Source organism: Parasteatoda tepidariorum, chromosome 3, assembly GCF_043381705.1.
Source record: "Parasteatoda tepidariorum isolate YZ-2023 chromosome 3, CAS_Ptep_4.0, whole genome shotgun sequence".
In the NCBI taxonomy this organism is placed as follows: domain Eukaryota; kingdom Metazoa; phylum Arthropoda; class Arachnida; order Araneae; family Theridiidae; genus Parasteatoda; species Parasteatoda tepidariorum.
In genome coordinates this window covers 32,063,677-32,077,884 of record NC_092206.1, presented here as the reverse complement: position 1 = coordinate 32,077,884, position 14,208 = coordinate 32,063,677, and the positions used below count along the sequence as shown (strand labels likewise).

General features: G+C 28.9%; 1 protein-coding gene across 1 annotated transcript; it reads left to right on the top strand.

Moving 5' to 3' along the window:
* The first annotated feature begins 2,384 nt into the window (after nt 1-2,384).
* Nucleotides 2,385-14,190, top strand: LOC107439945 (beta-1,4-galactosyltransferase 4). Its single transcript, XM_016052702.3, has 6 exons — nt 2,385-2,753; nt 6,498-6,733; nt 7,836-8,023; nt 9,014-9,136; nt 10,338-10,433; nt 14,061-14,190. Exons 1-6 carry the CDS (start codon nt 2,510-2,512, stop codon nt 14,188-14,190), a joined length of 1,017 nt encoding a protein of 338 aa, XP_015908188.3. The 5' UTR covers nt 2,385-2,509.
* The last annotated feature ends 18 nt before the right edge of the window (nt 14,191-14,208 follow it).

Here is a 14,208-nt window from a genome sequence, read left to right as displayed (position 1 = left end):
ATATCCAAAATATTATTAGGCGCAATTACAGAATAATAATATGACAAGTTCTAACTAAGTCGTTGCAATTCATTTTAACAGACAAAAAACGATGTTCATTTAGAATCGCTTGCATTATATGTACTTTTTTTTTTCTTCAAGGAATTAAATTGTAACAATTTTTGATAATCTTGTAAACATAAATCTACTACTTTGAAAATTAACTTAGATTTTAAAGATGTCTTACAAGATTTTTGCAACTAGTATAATCCAATAATTTTCAACATTAAATATAAAACCAAACAGAAATTTAAAAGGAAAGATAAATAAAAAAAATTTGTTCACGATAATTTCTTTTTCTATTATAGAAAACGATAAGTTTAATTCATGATACAAAAAAAGTAGCAATTAAAAGTATTATTAACCTCTGGATCATTTTTCTGATCATGATCTAGAGCATAACAAGTGTAACATAACATTTCTGTACATTATAAGAGAAATTTATTAATTCATATGTGAATGAATGTTTGTCAGCAAATAATTATTTTGCATTGTTCAAAAATTTTATTTAGTTTCGAAATCTGTAAATAAATTTTTAAGTAAAAATGTTATTATCAATATTATCTGTGACATATTTACTTAACTCTGATTACTATTTTATTTGAAAAATAAGAGGAAAATTCTCATTCATATTGTATTTAATTAAATAAAAATAATATTAAGCAAAGAAGAAAAACGTAGCTTACAAACATTATGCAAAATATAAACTGTAATTGTCGGGTATTTTTTATATAAATTTATGTTATTTTAATGCTAGTAGTTTAATTTATTTCTGAAATGATGGTCAGTATCATTTCATGAAACTCGGCAAATTTGGAATGAAAAAATTATAAATGAACTTTAAAACTTTCCCATAATTTGCCAGTGATAAGTAAATAGAGATATTTAGCATCTAAAATATGTTGAAAATTGAAATTGAGATATTTGAGAAAGGGAAATTGTAGAGTAAATTATTAAAAAAAAAGAAATAATAAATAAACTTTCTGATTAAAGGGAGCGTATGAGCTTTATTTCGCGATCGCAACCTTCGTTCCATGTCTTGACTTTACCCCTTTCCCTCTCCTCCTCTTTTCGGTTGTATGGGAATGTACTACGATATTTCCCCATTCGAAAATATTTTTCGAAAATATTTTCAAAAATATTTTCTAAAACTTCCACAATGCATTCTTTTAGAACTGTGCATTGGCAATCAAAATGGGCTACGTGGCGTAGAGTTGAACTCTCTACTTATCTATCGCAATACTTCGCATGCTTTCACCATTCGCGTGTGGAAAGTCATATAGGACGGAAGTAGGTTAGATTCTGTCCTGATTCTCACATAGATTAATAATTTCTAAGCTAGGGAACTATATGAAACTGAAAACTACATTGAATCCCCTCTGTAGAGGATCAATATTGGGTTGGCATGTCTTCGGATCATCCTCAGTGGTGTTCCCCAGACCGTCGCCAATAGCCCATTGTGCAGCTCTAATGCGACGTAAACAAAGTACTTACCTACATTGAACATAGTTATAAAAGAAAGCGTCATGGGAATTTTAAAAAATGTTTTTGTCAATTAAATACTAAAAATATTAAGAAATGGGAAGAGCATTCCGATATACAAATGTGAAGAGGAGGAGAAGAAAGGGAGGAGGGTCAAGGCATGGAACCGATTTTCTCCCCTGATGGTATATTCTAGTGTTGGATACCAAATTGTTTCCCAACTTAAAAGTTTTTAATCTATTTGAAAATCAAGAGAGAAACAAACGTACTTCCGTCTCCTATAACTATACATATGCTAATGGTGAAAGCATGAGAAATGTTATCGTAGGTATAGAGTTCTGCTCTGCGCCACCCAGTAGCCCATTTCAATCGCCAATAGTTTTCTTATTGATAATGTTTCTATTTAAACTCTAAATCAAGACCATAAAGTCGCACAACTAAACATTAAAATTTCGAAAGTGCAACTCGGCAGCGGAAGCAAACTAACTAGCAAATGAAACTTGACAAAAATTCGGGTTTCTATTTTCTGATTTACCTTCTCTTACCTAACCTTTTTGAACTGTCACCAATAACCGTAAAGCCTCCCTGGCAGATAGGTATCACCCGCCAAACTCTCTGATAAGCATTAAGGTCGCGGGTTCGAATCCCGCCGTAACCCTCTATGCATTCTTTGTGCTATCCTTCTCTAAATTGTATTTCTGTCATTCTACTTGAGAAAGATTTATAAGTCTGAAATTGAGCACACAAATTTACAAATGTATGTAATTTCAATAAACAATAAGCGGAGGTTCATCTTTTCTGAATCACTAGTGGCAAAAGCCGGCTTCTTTGTCTTCTAACATTTTTCTTTTTCGTTTAGCTTTGGCATCATTTGATCCTTGTTTGTTTACCTTAAGAATGTCCGCGCGCGAATATGTATTACCATCTCGAAATAATTAAAAAATCTACCTCGCAAATCCTGCTTATAATTTTTAATTAATTTCTGAATATGTCTCTAATTAAATTCAACTGGATCAGGGTGCGAAAGCTCATATATTTTATCAGGAACAATCCAGTTGCAACAACATTTATAATAATCTTAATTTTGGGAATATTTTTGCCGATGCGATGCCCTACTTTTAAAGGATATTCCTATTTATCATTTAGTGAAATTAAAGATGACTTGCAAATGTGTTTGGTAACTAGAAGGCCACCTGATTTTAAACTGTGCCCTTTAGTATCTCTTGATTTAGGTACGTTCTTTTTCGATACAAAATCAGAACGTCATTGTCATATATCGAATGTGTTTTTTGTTTTAAAAAAAGTCTGTTCTACAAAAGTTCTTGAAAAGATAGAACTCGTATGCATGTCTTTTTTTTTTATTTATTTCGAAAAGTAAAGGAATGGTGTATTTTGGACATTTTTAAAAAAAAATAGGTTGTTTATAATGATGCATGGAAATTAAATGTATAGTAAAACTTTTTCAGTCATTGAATTGAACACTTGATTGACTTAATATACTATCGAATTTTACTTGAATTTTATTTTTGCTTACGATCAATTTAAATTTTTTTATATATTAAGTTCACGGTAGGATGTAGTTATAAGACTACCGTTCTGAAGGCCTGTTTATACGGTTAATGTTATTGAATCCGAGAACTTGGGGAAATATCTCTTCAAAAAATTGGATGATAGTTATCCAAGTTCTTGAATGTTTCTGATTGGACAGATGAAAAGCTGTGCTTGTTCATATTTAACATTATAAAATCATACTTATGTGAATTCAAAATTGCAAATTGAATTGAAATAACTTCTTAACACAAATAACCCTTACAGATTAACTTATTTGGATTAAAATATATGAAAACAGATAGCAAAATGACATAATCAGATGCCTACTTACTAGCATCATTAACTTTTGTAGGTAGCTGATTAGTTAACAGAAGAAGAACTTAGATGGAAAGTAGGGTAAAATCGCAGAATCGCCCACCTCTTTGTGCGTTTTTAAAATCTCGCCAAGTTGGTAATTATTATTGGGATCAACGTTGCTTTTTGATTATTAAAAAAATACCATATAAATTATTACAATTTAATTAAAATATTTTTTATCGAATAGAAAATAACTTACTTTTACTCTGATAGCTCNATATATATATATTTTTTCTTTTTTTTTTCTTTCTTTTTTTTTTGGATTTCCTCTTTTTTACTTTCTGACTACTCTCATCCTTGGAATAGAAAATAACTTACCTTTACTCTGATGGCTCATTTTTTGACACCATAGGGTACGTCCATTTGACTTCACGAATGAAAGCACTGTAGACAAACATGCGCAACCACATTCAATCCACACTTTCGACATCTCCATCCATTGTATCCTTTCGCTCAATCCAGGGTACCCGCGCACCTGGAAAGTCATGAATTTTCGGTTAAACAAAGTTCGTCATGGATTTAGGTCGCTGAAAAATCTAAATTTTAAAATGGAATCCCCCCCCAATTCCATGGTGATCTGAATTTGTAATAAAATCCCCTCTTACAGTCATATTTTATTAAAATATATATATGTTTTTATCGTGTTCTTTAAAAATTATAGTGTTCTTTTAAAAAATGAAAGAAAAAACATCATTTTAGAATGAATTATCTTTTAAACTTCTGTGATTTCAGAATTTTTGTTATTATTTATTTTTTTTATTTTATCAATTTAAAATTCTAGCTGAAGCAGGCCAGCCATTGGCAAATTTTTTTTATTCCGAAATAAGAACAGAAAAATCAGGAGTATTTACAGGGGTCTGTCCAGGCCGAATTTACTACCGTTTAGCGGTACCTTCACAAATTCAATTTTAGGTAAAACGGTAGTTTCACAAATTCAATTTTAGGAAAAACGGTAGTTTCACAAAATACTTTTTCTTAAAATTTTATTTTTGTATCCCTTAAGAAACGATAAATCTATATTTTACCCATGTTTTAGTATTGATTTTTTAATATAATTTTTAATTTTTCACAAATTATGTCTAAATTTTCACAAAATAGGTATCTTTCACAAAAACCTAGACAGACCCCTGATTTATTTTCTTTCCAATGAACAAGAAAAGTATCTTTGGAATATAATTCTGCAGAAAAAAAGAAAAAAATATATATTTACTTTTGTATTTTCTTCAGCTATTTTATTGCTTCATCTCTTTCTTTACTCTGTTTTTTAAATTTAAAATCTTTTAATATGAAGATGCAGATTATAATAGTTTAGGTTATACCTATTATTTTAATTAATGTTATTATATTTATATTGCTTTTTTAAATTTATTGTAATGTTTTTGTTAGAGAAAATAGTAACTTCGTTAAGCAGTGTTTTCACTACAGCGCGAGAAAGCGAGAATCTCGCATATTTTTTTATATTCTCGCATTAAAAACTGATCACCGCGAGAAATTTGCGCATTCTATAAACCAATTTCAAAATTCGCGAATTTCTCGCATTTTGAAAAAAAATTCTCATTTGCGCCATTTAGAATAAAATCCGTTTCACTTTTCTTCCTGGATCTTTTATTATTTTCAACATCTGCCCCATTATCTAGCTTCCCTATTTACCAGTATTGTTCAGAACCTTTAAGAACAACAGAACACCATCCTTCCGAACCACGGAACCTCTTTCAGAACGCATTTCTCTGCAACCACGTGTTTACCGTAGGTAAGGTTTCTTCATGTAAGACGTTCAAATTTTTTGCTCGTTAATGTAAGATGGACAAATACCTTGTAAAGCCAATATCTTCTACTCCGAAACGGACAAATGAAAATGAAACAAATGTGGGTAGAAACGATCAAAACGAAACAAATACGCATTTGAGCAACCTAATGAGAATAGCTGATGAAAAAGTAGATGTAGAACATTTTCCATATGATGATGCAGCAAAAATATTCAATGCTTTAAAAATTCGAAAATGTTAAAAATGCATTATAATTAAAGAAATTATTTTTTTTTCAAGTCTCTTTGTGTTTTTTTTTAATTTTTGAAATCTCACTTAGCTTTTTGAAATCTCACCCTGTTTTTGAGAAAGGGTGAGAAATTCTCACCCATTTTTTTTTTTCTGAGATGAAAACACTGTTAAGTCATGCAAAGTTCTTGGAATTAGTCATGGATTTAAAAATCTAGAATGTAGCAGATACCCTGTCAATCAAACTCATTTATTCTCCACATCTTAGGCATTCATATGTTTTCAAAATTAAATATTCATTCATACACCATTCAGTCATCACTCTCTTACCTTTTGCATTCAGTAAAGTTAAAAATTTGCTCGCCATTTTCAACCAGTACCGCATAATGAAAATTAAATAATACTATGTGTTGTTTTGAAATATGTTTTTAATGTATAAAATAGTAAGAAAAAAATTTTTTTGCTTCAAATTCAACGCGTTTAACGAAAAATTTGTTGTTACTAATTATATTGTTCTCTTGTGAAATGGAATTCAAATGTGCAGTGTTCAAATAGAATAATTGAAAGTGTCTGATATAAAAAAAATTAAAAATTAAATTTTGAAATTCCAAATTTATATGTTTTGCATTCTTGATAATATAATTCTTTTTCAAGGAAATTATATTTTTTGCTCTTTTAGAATTGACTTTATTTAAAATTTTAAATTTTTTAATAATTCGATGACAATAAATTATTTTTTATGTGTACCATATCTTGAGTTAAATGTAATTGTCAAGTTTAATTTTTTTTCTCAAGTTTGTCTACCACATTAAGTTTTTGGACCACTAAATGAGCACTTAGAAGAGCCTATTGGACCACTAAGTTTTCATCACTGGTGTGAACCCTAAAATTTATACTAAGGAGCCCTAAACAAATGTCCTTTATGCTCAAGTGATAGTAATAGGTTGCATTAATTTCTTATTCTTTTAACTCTTCCTTTTATTTGCTTTCATTCAAGTTTAAATAAAATATGATTTTAATCGATGTCTAATATCTTTTTTGTGGGCTAAAAATTGTTTACATTTGTTTTTCTAGCTCCGTTTAAAGACGTAAACAGAATTGTGAATGAGACTTCTTTAAAAGAGTTGCCAAAAAAACTTAAAATATTACCTGGAGGAAGATGGTACCCTAAGAATTGCTCCTCATGGCAAAGAGTGGCCATTATTGTTCCTTATCGTAATAGAGAAGCTCATTTGAAAATATTTTTACAACATATGCATCCATTCCTTCAAGCCCAGCAGCTAGATTATGGGATATTTTTGATTGAACAGGTTGATAATTTTTTTAAACTATTTAATAATTTTTATAGGTTATCAAACTTCATAATTATAGTAAATTTTACAATTTCATCAATGAATAAATTTAGTCATAAGCATGGTTTAAAGTTTTACAACATCCTAAATGTGCATGTATTTTTATGGATAGGATGTGAGGAAAAAACTATTCACAGTTTTTAATTAGAAAATTGCTAAAATATTTAAAATTCCATCTATAATCTTTGTGCACATATTGCAGAATAAATTAGGGGAATGGGGTTTATAATATATTTTTTAACATGCACTCACTGATAGAGGCCAGCTCTGATTCAAGAATTATGTAAATTATTTCCGTAGAGTATCATGATTCATTTTAAAATTAATGATACCATGTGAAGTTATTCAATAGAAACTGTGCTGTTGTTAAATTTTTAAGTTTATTATGTATTAAAACAGTGAAGAAAAATAATATTTTACTCAATTGCATAAAAATTGCTAAGTTTATTTTAATTGTCTGATTTTCTGTTATTCCCCTCGCTTGTTAATGTTTACTTTAATTTTCCAGATAGCTTATCTTTCCTGTTCTTATCTATATGAATGAGTTTTAATTCACATTTTATCATATGTACAATTATTTATTAAATTGAGCCTTCTGAAACACCTTTTGATTTGCTATTAATTACTACAGAAAAATTCCAGTGCTTTTTTTTAATTTCATATTGATGAGTTCTTATTATCTTTCTCATCCTTTCTAAAACTTCTTGGAATGTTTGTTTAAGTAAAAATAATTTAGAGTTTCATAACTTCTGACTTAAAAGCATTTTCTGTAATAAAAATAATTATTATGGAAGGTTTATGGGGGAAAAATGTTTAAGAATTGCAAATATAATCACTGCTTGCCAAACTGAATATATTTTCATTTTGTAAACTACTTATTGATTCGCAAGAAAAACTAGCAATATTTTTACGGTTATTTTGTTTAATTACATGCTCATAAGCTGAAAATATGATTATAAAAAAGATGTTATATTAATTTTTAGAAACTGGAATACTTCATAATTCCTAATACATGTTTATACTACAAATGTTTGTAATTTAGTATTTTGTCTATTTTCAGAGTGAAAAACATGATTTTAATCGAGGGAAGCTCTTTAACATTGGTTTTCTTGAAGCTACAAAAGAGCCAGATTTTTGCTGTTTTATCTTTCATGATGTTGATCTATTGCCACAGAGTCCGCAGCATACTTACGGCTGTTCAGAAGAACCCAGGCACATGTGTTCTGCTCTGGATGCATTCCGATATGTGTTAGTTTGCAAAGTTTTACTGTGTTTGGTTGAAAATTATGTATTGTATGTTAGTGTTAAATAGCATTAAGTTTCTAATTTATTAATTTTTTCATAAATATGATTTATACTAAATTGAAAGGAAGTTTCTAAAACATTAAAAACTTCTAATCTTTACTCTGCATGTTTTGTAATTTCATTTCAGAAATTAGAATTTTCTATTTTTATATTAGAATTTTCTTTTCTTTATTATTATTAATTTTGCCTGTTGAGATTATTACCTAGAACCAGCCTGACCACTGCTTACCATTTAAAATTTTATGACTGGTTGCAAAGTTCAGAAACTCTTTTAAGCAAAAATTATGTTAAAAGAAAAGTAAAAAAAGGTGATCAAAGTTAATTAAATATAATGAATAATATTTAACTTTTTATTTTGTATAATTTCAGAGGAAGCTGTAAAGCTAATCTTTCATGTGATACCACATGCACTAATTTGAAATTTTTGTTTCATTATTTACTTTTTTCCCTATATTTCTAGATGATTTCTTATACTATCTTCCATACAATAAATATTTTCTCTAAAGCTAACTTTCCTATGTTTTCTAAATTAAATATTTGTTTTCTGAATCATTATTTGTTGATCAACTAAATAGTACTCTTAATTTTATTGAATGTACTAAAAAAGTTTTTTATTATAAAAGATATTTATTATATAAGTTTTTAAAATTTTAAATATGTTAATATTGAACCTCTACAAGAGTTCATTTCTTGTTTATCAAAATTTACTCAGCTTATTTAAAACAAAATATCTTTTATTACTCTAAAATTTGAATTTTTTTTTTCTTTTTTACACACTAGTCCTTTCCTATACTAGCCTTAATTGACCCTATATAAATAAGATATATACTGTTAAATTAGAAAGTCATAATGTTTATTGTCTTAAAATGTTCTATTCTTTTATATATTTATTTATTTTAATTTTATTCTTCCTAATTTTATATTATTTTATAGATTACCATATCCTGAACTATTTGGTGGTGTGGTTGCTTTTACAAAGGAGCAGTTTTCGACAGTAAATGGATTCTCAAATCTTTATTTTGGTTGGGGTGGTGAAGATGATGATCTTTATGAAAGGTAAAATTTATTGAGATGCTATTACTAATACAGCCTGTTGGTGTAATTTTGCATTAAATTCTTTCCTTTTTTTGAATAAAATGTTTTTTTTTCTATCCCAAACATTTAACTTTATTTTATAATTTCTGTTTCATCATTTTTTTCATATCAGTAGCCTAATTGTCACGCTTTTTAAGAAATTAGAAAGTTGTGTGTTGGGGAAAAATTACTGTACTTGCCCAAATTTGAAACACCATCTATTAATAATTCATCTAAAATTAATTATTCATCCGATTAAAAATTTTAATGATGTCTTTTAAACTAATTATGTATGAAGCATGACTTACTACCTATATCAATTTGTTACTTAATCTTTATTACTTTCTTTTATGAATTTTTCTATTATTTCTGGCAGAACGTTGTTTGTATTTACTAAGGTATTAATTCATAAAATGTATAAAATAAATTATTTATTATTGAACGTTTAAGTTAGGTGTGCGCTACCTGTTGAAGTGGAGCATAGAAAAAAATTTCACTTCCAAGTGCCACAGATGTAATTTTTATATTATTTGATAATAATTTAAATATTCTTTCGTTCAATTCTTTTAACACCTATACATTTTATAATTTTTTTCATAATGATTTTTGTCTTAAATAACTATGTTAAGAAAAAAAAGCTTTAAAAATTTTTATGTTATGTTGTATTTTTTTAATTAATATTTGGATGGAAGGTAAGATGTAACCCATTTCCCATTCTGTGATATTCAAAGAGCAGAATTTTGTCTACAGACAGCAAATTGTGACAACCAACAAATTCAGTGTCGCAATAAAATGCACCAAGAGGATGAAAACATGCGGTTTCAACCCATGTTATGTAGGGTGTCTTTATTCATAAAAGAGAAAGTTCAATGTATCTCTTGTTTACTCTTTATGTTATTAGAGATTCTTATTTTATCATATTCAATAATCTTCAGAAAGTTTATTTAATTTTACTAATAACAAAACATATTAATATATCTATATATGCATTTTGCAATGAATCATGATGGTGACCTGGTTTTAAATTTTTTTAGCTAATTATTTAATAAAATATGCATTTTATAATTTAAGTAAATTTTATTAATGAACACAAAATATGTAATGATAGACTTATTTTCTATGATTTACTAAGTATTTTTGTTCTTAATGAAATTCTATGTTTTATTACTTTCTTTAAATGTAGGCTAAATGCAAAGCGAATGAAAGTTCGACGTTATGCCCCATACATTTCAAGATATACTGCTTTGTTTCATAAAAAAGAGGTTCCAAATCCAAACAGGTATTGAAAATGTTTAAGCAAACTTAAGCAATTTAACTAATTTTTTTTCTATTATGTCTCTATTGCGAGTATTTTAAATTTATTGGTACACTGCTTGTTTTAATGTATATATTATTCTAATGTTATAACTTAAAGAGTACAAAAGTCTGATTTTATGTAACACCAATCTCTTTTAAAAACTTAATATCAGTTATTGTTTGAATTTTTGACTTTTATCATTTAATGTAAATCAAATATTTTTCACTTAGCACTTTTTTAGTGTAATATGTGAATTTAATATCTCTCAGTTAACCCCTTAACTGCCGCGGGTGTATATATACATCTCGGCCAGACAATGCATTAACTGCCGCAGGCATATATCTACGCTTTCCCGAAGTACGATGCTTTGCATTGCGCTGCTATAAATATAACTACGCCCCTGATTTCTAAACCCAGTAAAATGACCTCGAAAGTGTTTGCAATGATTCACTACCAATTTCGGAAGGATGTGTTAGGTAAGTGATATCATCGTATTTATTGCTTGTATTTTTCTATGTGAGGAAGGTTGAGTTTATTCTTCTTTCGCTTTCGTTTCCCGTGTATATTCGTCGTGAATCCCGCTATCGGTGCAATAAATGTGATATTGGTTTATGTGTCCAACCATGTTTCAGGATTTATCATACAACAGCTAAGTTTTAACATCTTTTATTTTTTATTTTATTGTATTGCATTTTATTTTCTATTTTTCCTTTTTCTTCTCTTGCGAAAGTAAACTGTTTTTAAATTGCAAAGCATGCATCTTCCCCCCCCCCCACCAAAACATGTGTAACAAATCGCACTTGAGCGAAAAACGGTGGCACTGGGGATTGAATCACGTAAATTTTACTCGGCAGGTAAGGGGTTAAGTCACCCCAATGATTGAAAGGGAAAAAAACACAGAAGATTTCGATCTTGGCATGGAAAGAAAGAAAATGAGGTATTAATGTGAAAAACCAGTAAAATTTCAAAGAAAAAAAATGGCAGTTATGGCAAGAATATTGAGGCAAGTGATTAAAAGGAAAGGGAAAAAAACTCATTCAAGTATCCTTCTATCACAGTGAACCAAACTGTCCCAATATGACATTCTTGACAAAAGAAAAATATATGTATAATAATGAAAGCTTTGCGGCTTCCTTCATTAGGCGTATCGTTGATAGTGGAATGTATGAATGTTCATTTAGGCCAATATTGAATGAATAAAACAATAACAGTTGAGTTTCCAGGAAATAATGTACAAATCGTTGAATGTAAATTTAGGTTTTATTAATCATAACTTAAGATTTCGATAGTGGCCACTTCATCAAAAAAATAAGAAATCCCTTAAAGGGATGAAATAATAATACTCTCTATTGAGAGATCATAAAGCCAGAACAACATTTCTGACCGTTAGAAAATTAAGACTGGGAGTCCCCCGAAGGGGTCCCAGCCTCTCCAATTTAGAAATTCAAAGTGAATATATTTATTCTCAACGGACAGAGAAAGAGTATGGGTAGGAGATCCAAAATTTGGCGATTTATCATAATATATCATAGCCAAAAACAAAGCCAACTAGCATATCCACATGGGTTAAAAAGAACACCTTGGCGATCACGAGTCGCCAACAAATTTATGTGAATTATTATAACCATGCAACCGAAACATTTAGCCGTTGGAAAATTAGAATAAAAAGTTATAAATAGATTTTTGTTTTCGATTAGAGGCGACAGTGAATTTATATGTCTGCATAATAATGAAATAAAAAGAAAGTATCCGTTACATTGATCTGGAAGAGAAGAAATAAATATTTTATGTTCGCTTAAAAAGATTAAGTTTTTGATTTATTTTAAAAGTAATTCTATTAATAAAAATAAGCTTAAGTAATGAAGGATATTTTAAAAGATAGAAAATAAATATGTGTATGCCAATTCTGGCATCACAATATGTATTTCACTCTATTCCATTGTCCTAATCTATTAAAAATGAATATCTAGAAACCTCATATCACTTGGAAATATATTTAGAACCTTTAAGTAAAATATTCGAACTAAATCTTGTAAATATTTATCTCTCATAAAAAATATTTGGAGAAAGCTACTAAAATGTTTGTTTGAGTCCACACTTATTTTTCAGAATGCAATAAAATTGTTATTTAAGCAATTCAGCAAAAGATTTGACCAATTGAAAAACTTGGAACTGACTATTAAAATATTGCTCACAGTACTTTGGCATTAAAGAATTACCAATAAATCTGAAATGATGATTTCGAGATTAAACTTAACAAATTAACTTGAATTCATATGTTTGTTGACTTAATGTCATGACTTAAAATTACGAAATAAAATTCCAAAGAATGAAAAAATAACTATAAATTAGAAATCAATTTTTAATTTCATAAAATGTTATGGCTTTGTTTACAATTTTTCCATTTATATTTTTTTGTAAAACTGTATTCTCAGTATTAAACGATGCGAAAATTTATCAAAGAAAGCGACTAACAGATGAAGTCAATAGTCATTTGATAATTGAGATTTTTCTGTATCACTCATAACTGGCAGTTTATTGAGCCTGTGACATACTACGAATGAGTTAAAAACGGGGGTTAGTAAAAACAAGATTTAAAATGTAGGATCGATCCAAAATATATTAGTTGAAACAAGAACTAGGTTAGTAGAAACGCGGTTGCACGCCATCTTTTAGAGGCTCATACAATAAAACTTGTTTGTCGTATACAAATTACAGCTGTACTCCAGCTACCATGAATAGATACAGGAAGCACAGATTGTTATAAAAGTAGTACAACAAATACTATAAACATGTACAGAAAATATATTTTGCTGTAGAGGAAGCACAACCACTAAGGACAATTTAAAGTAAATCTTAACTCCAAATTCCCACCTAGATCTCCATTCTGTGACACAATTCAGCATATTTCCTGTGTTACTATTGTCAGGAAATCCAGCAGAAAGAATCAGGGTTAGCTCTCAGCACTTAACAACTCCAAGATATGCATTCCTCTACTTAAAGTCATATAGGCTGAAGAATTCATTTTTCCATCATATTAGCACTCCACCTGTTTGCATCTGCCAGTCGCTAAGCATAACACTGCTGCCCATTGTAAGTTATGAATGGAAGAGAGCGGTGAGAAACAAACACCCTATGATAATTATCCCTCTATATAATTTGCATAACATTGATGCCAGAATCTTTAATGTTAAGTATTAAAAGATTATTTAAAAATTTAAATTTATGTTAATTAAATACTTAAGAGGTGCGATGCTACTGCTCTGCCACCTAGCGAATCACCACAAACTTCCTAAAGACAACAAAACAAACAAATCAAAATTCAAGTAGCAAAACCCAAATTTCGATGAGTGACATCAATTGATCAATGCTTGTGTTTGTTGATTTTTTACTAAATTTTATGGAATTTTCCATTCTACATTTCTTTCTCATCAAATATCACAGAAAATGCTTTTCTTTTTTTCCCATTTTTGTCTTTTTATTGCAAAAAATCCACCAGCTTAAGATTCAGTTGAAGCTTATGCTCTGAGTGTTTTGAAATATATTAATTTTTATGAACATTCAAAATTCTTTTTGTTTTATTCTTTCTTAATTATTAAACTTTTTTAGGCATGAACTTTTGAAAAAGGGTAAAGAACGCATGGAAGTGGATGGATTGAGTACCTTGGATTACAAAATACTGTCCTCAGATTTCCACCCTTTGTATACCCGTATCTTAGTTGATGTTGACCCGAAGTAACTTGGGTTTTTTTTTCTA

Excerpts from the sequence above, each read along its gene's own strand:
- LOC107439945 (XM_016052702.3), top strand. The coding sequence starts at position 2,510 with ATGTCTCTAATTAAATTCAACTGGATCAGGGTGCGAAAGCTCATATAT. Across the intron at positions 6,734-7,835 it reads GGATATTTTTGATTGAACAG|AGTGAAAAACATGATTTTAA; the intron begins GTTGATAATTTT and ends GTCTATTTTCAG. Across the intron at positions 9,137-10,337 it reads GATGATGATCTTTATGAAAG|GCTAAATGCAAAGCGAATGA; the intron begins GTAAAATTTATT and ends CTTTAAATGTAG.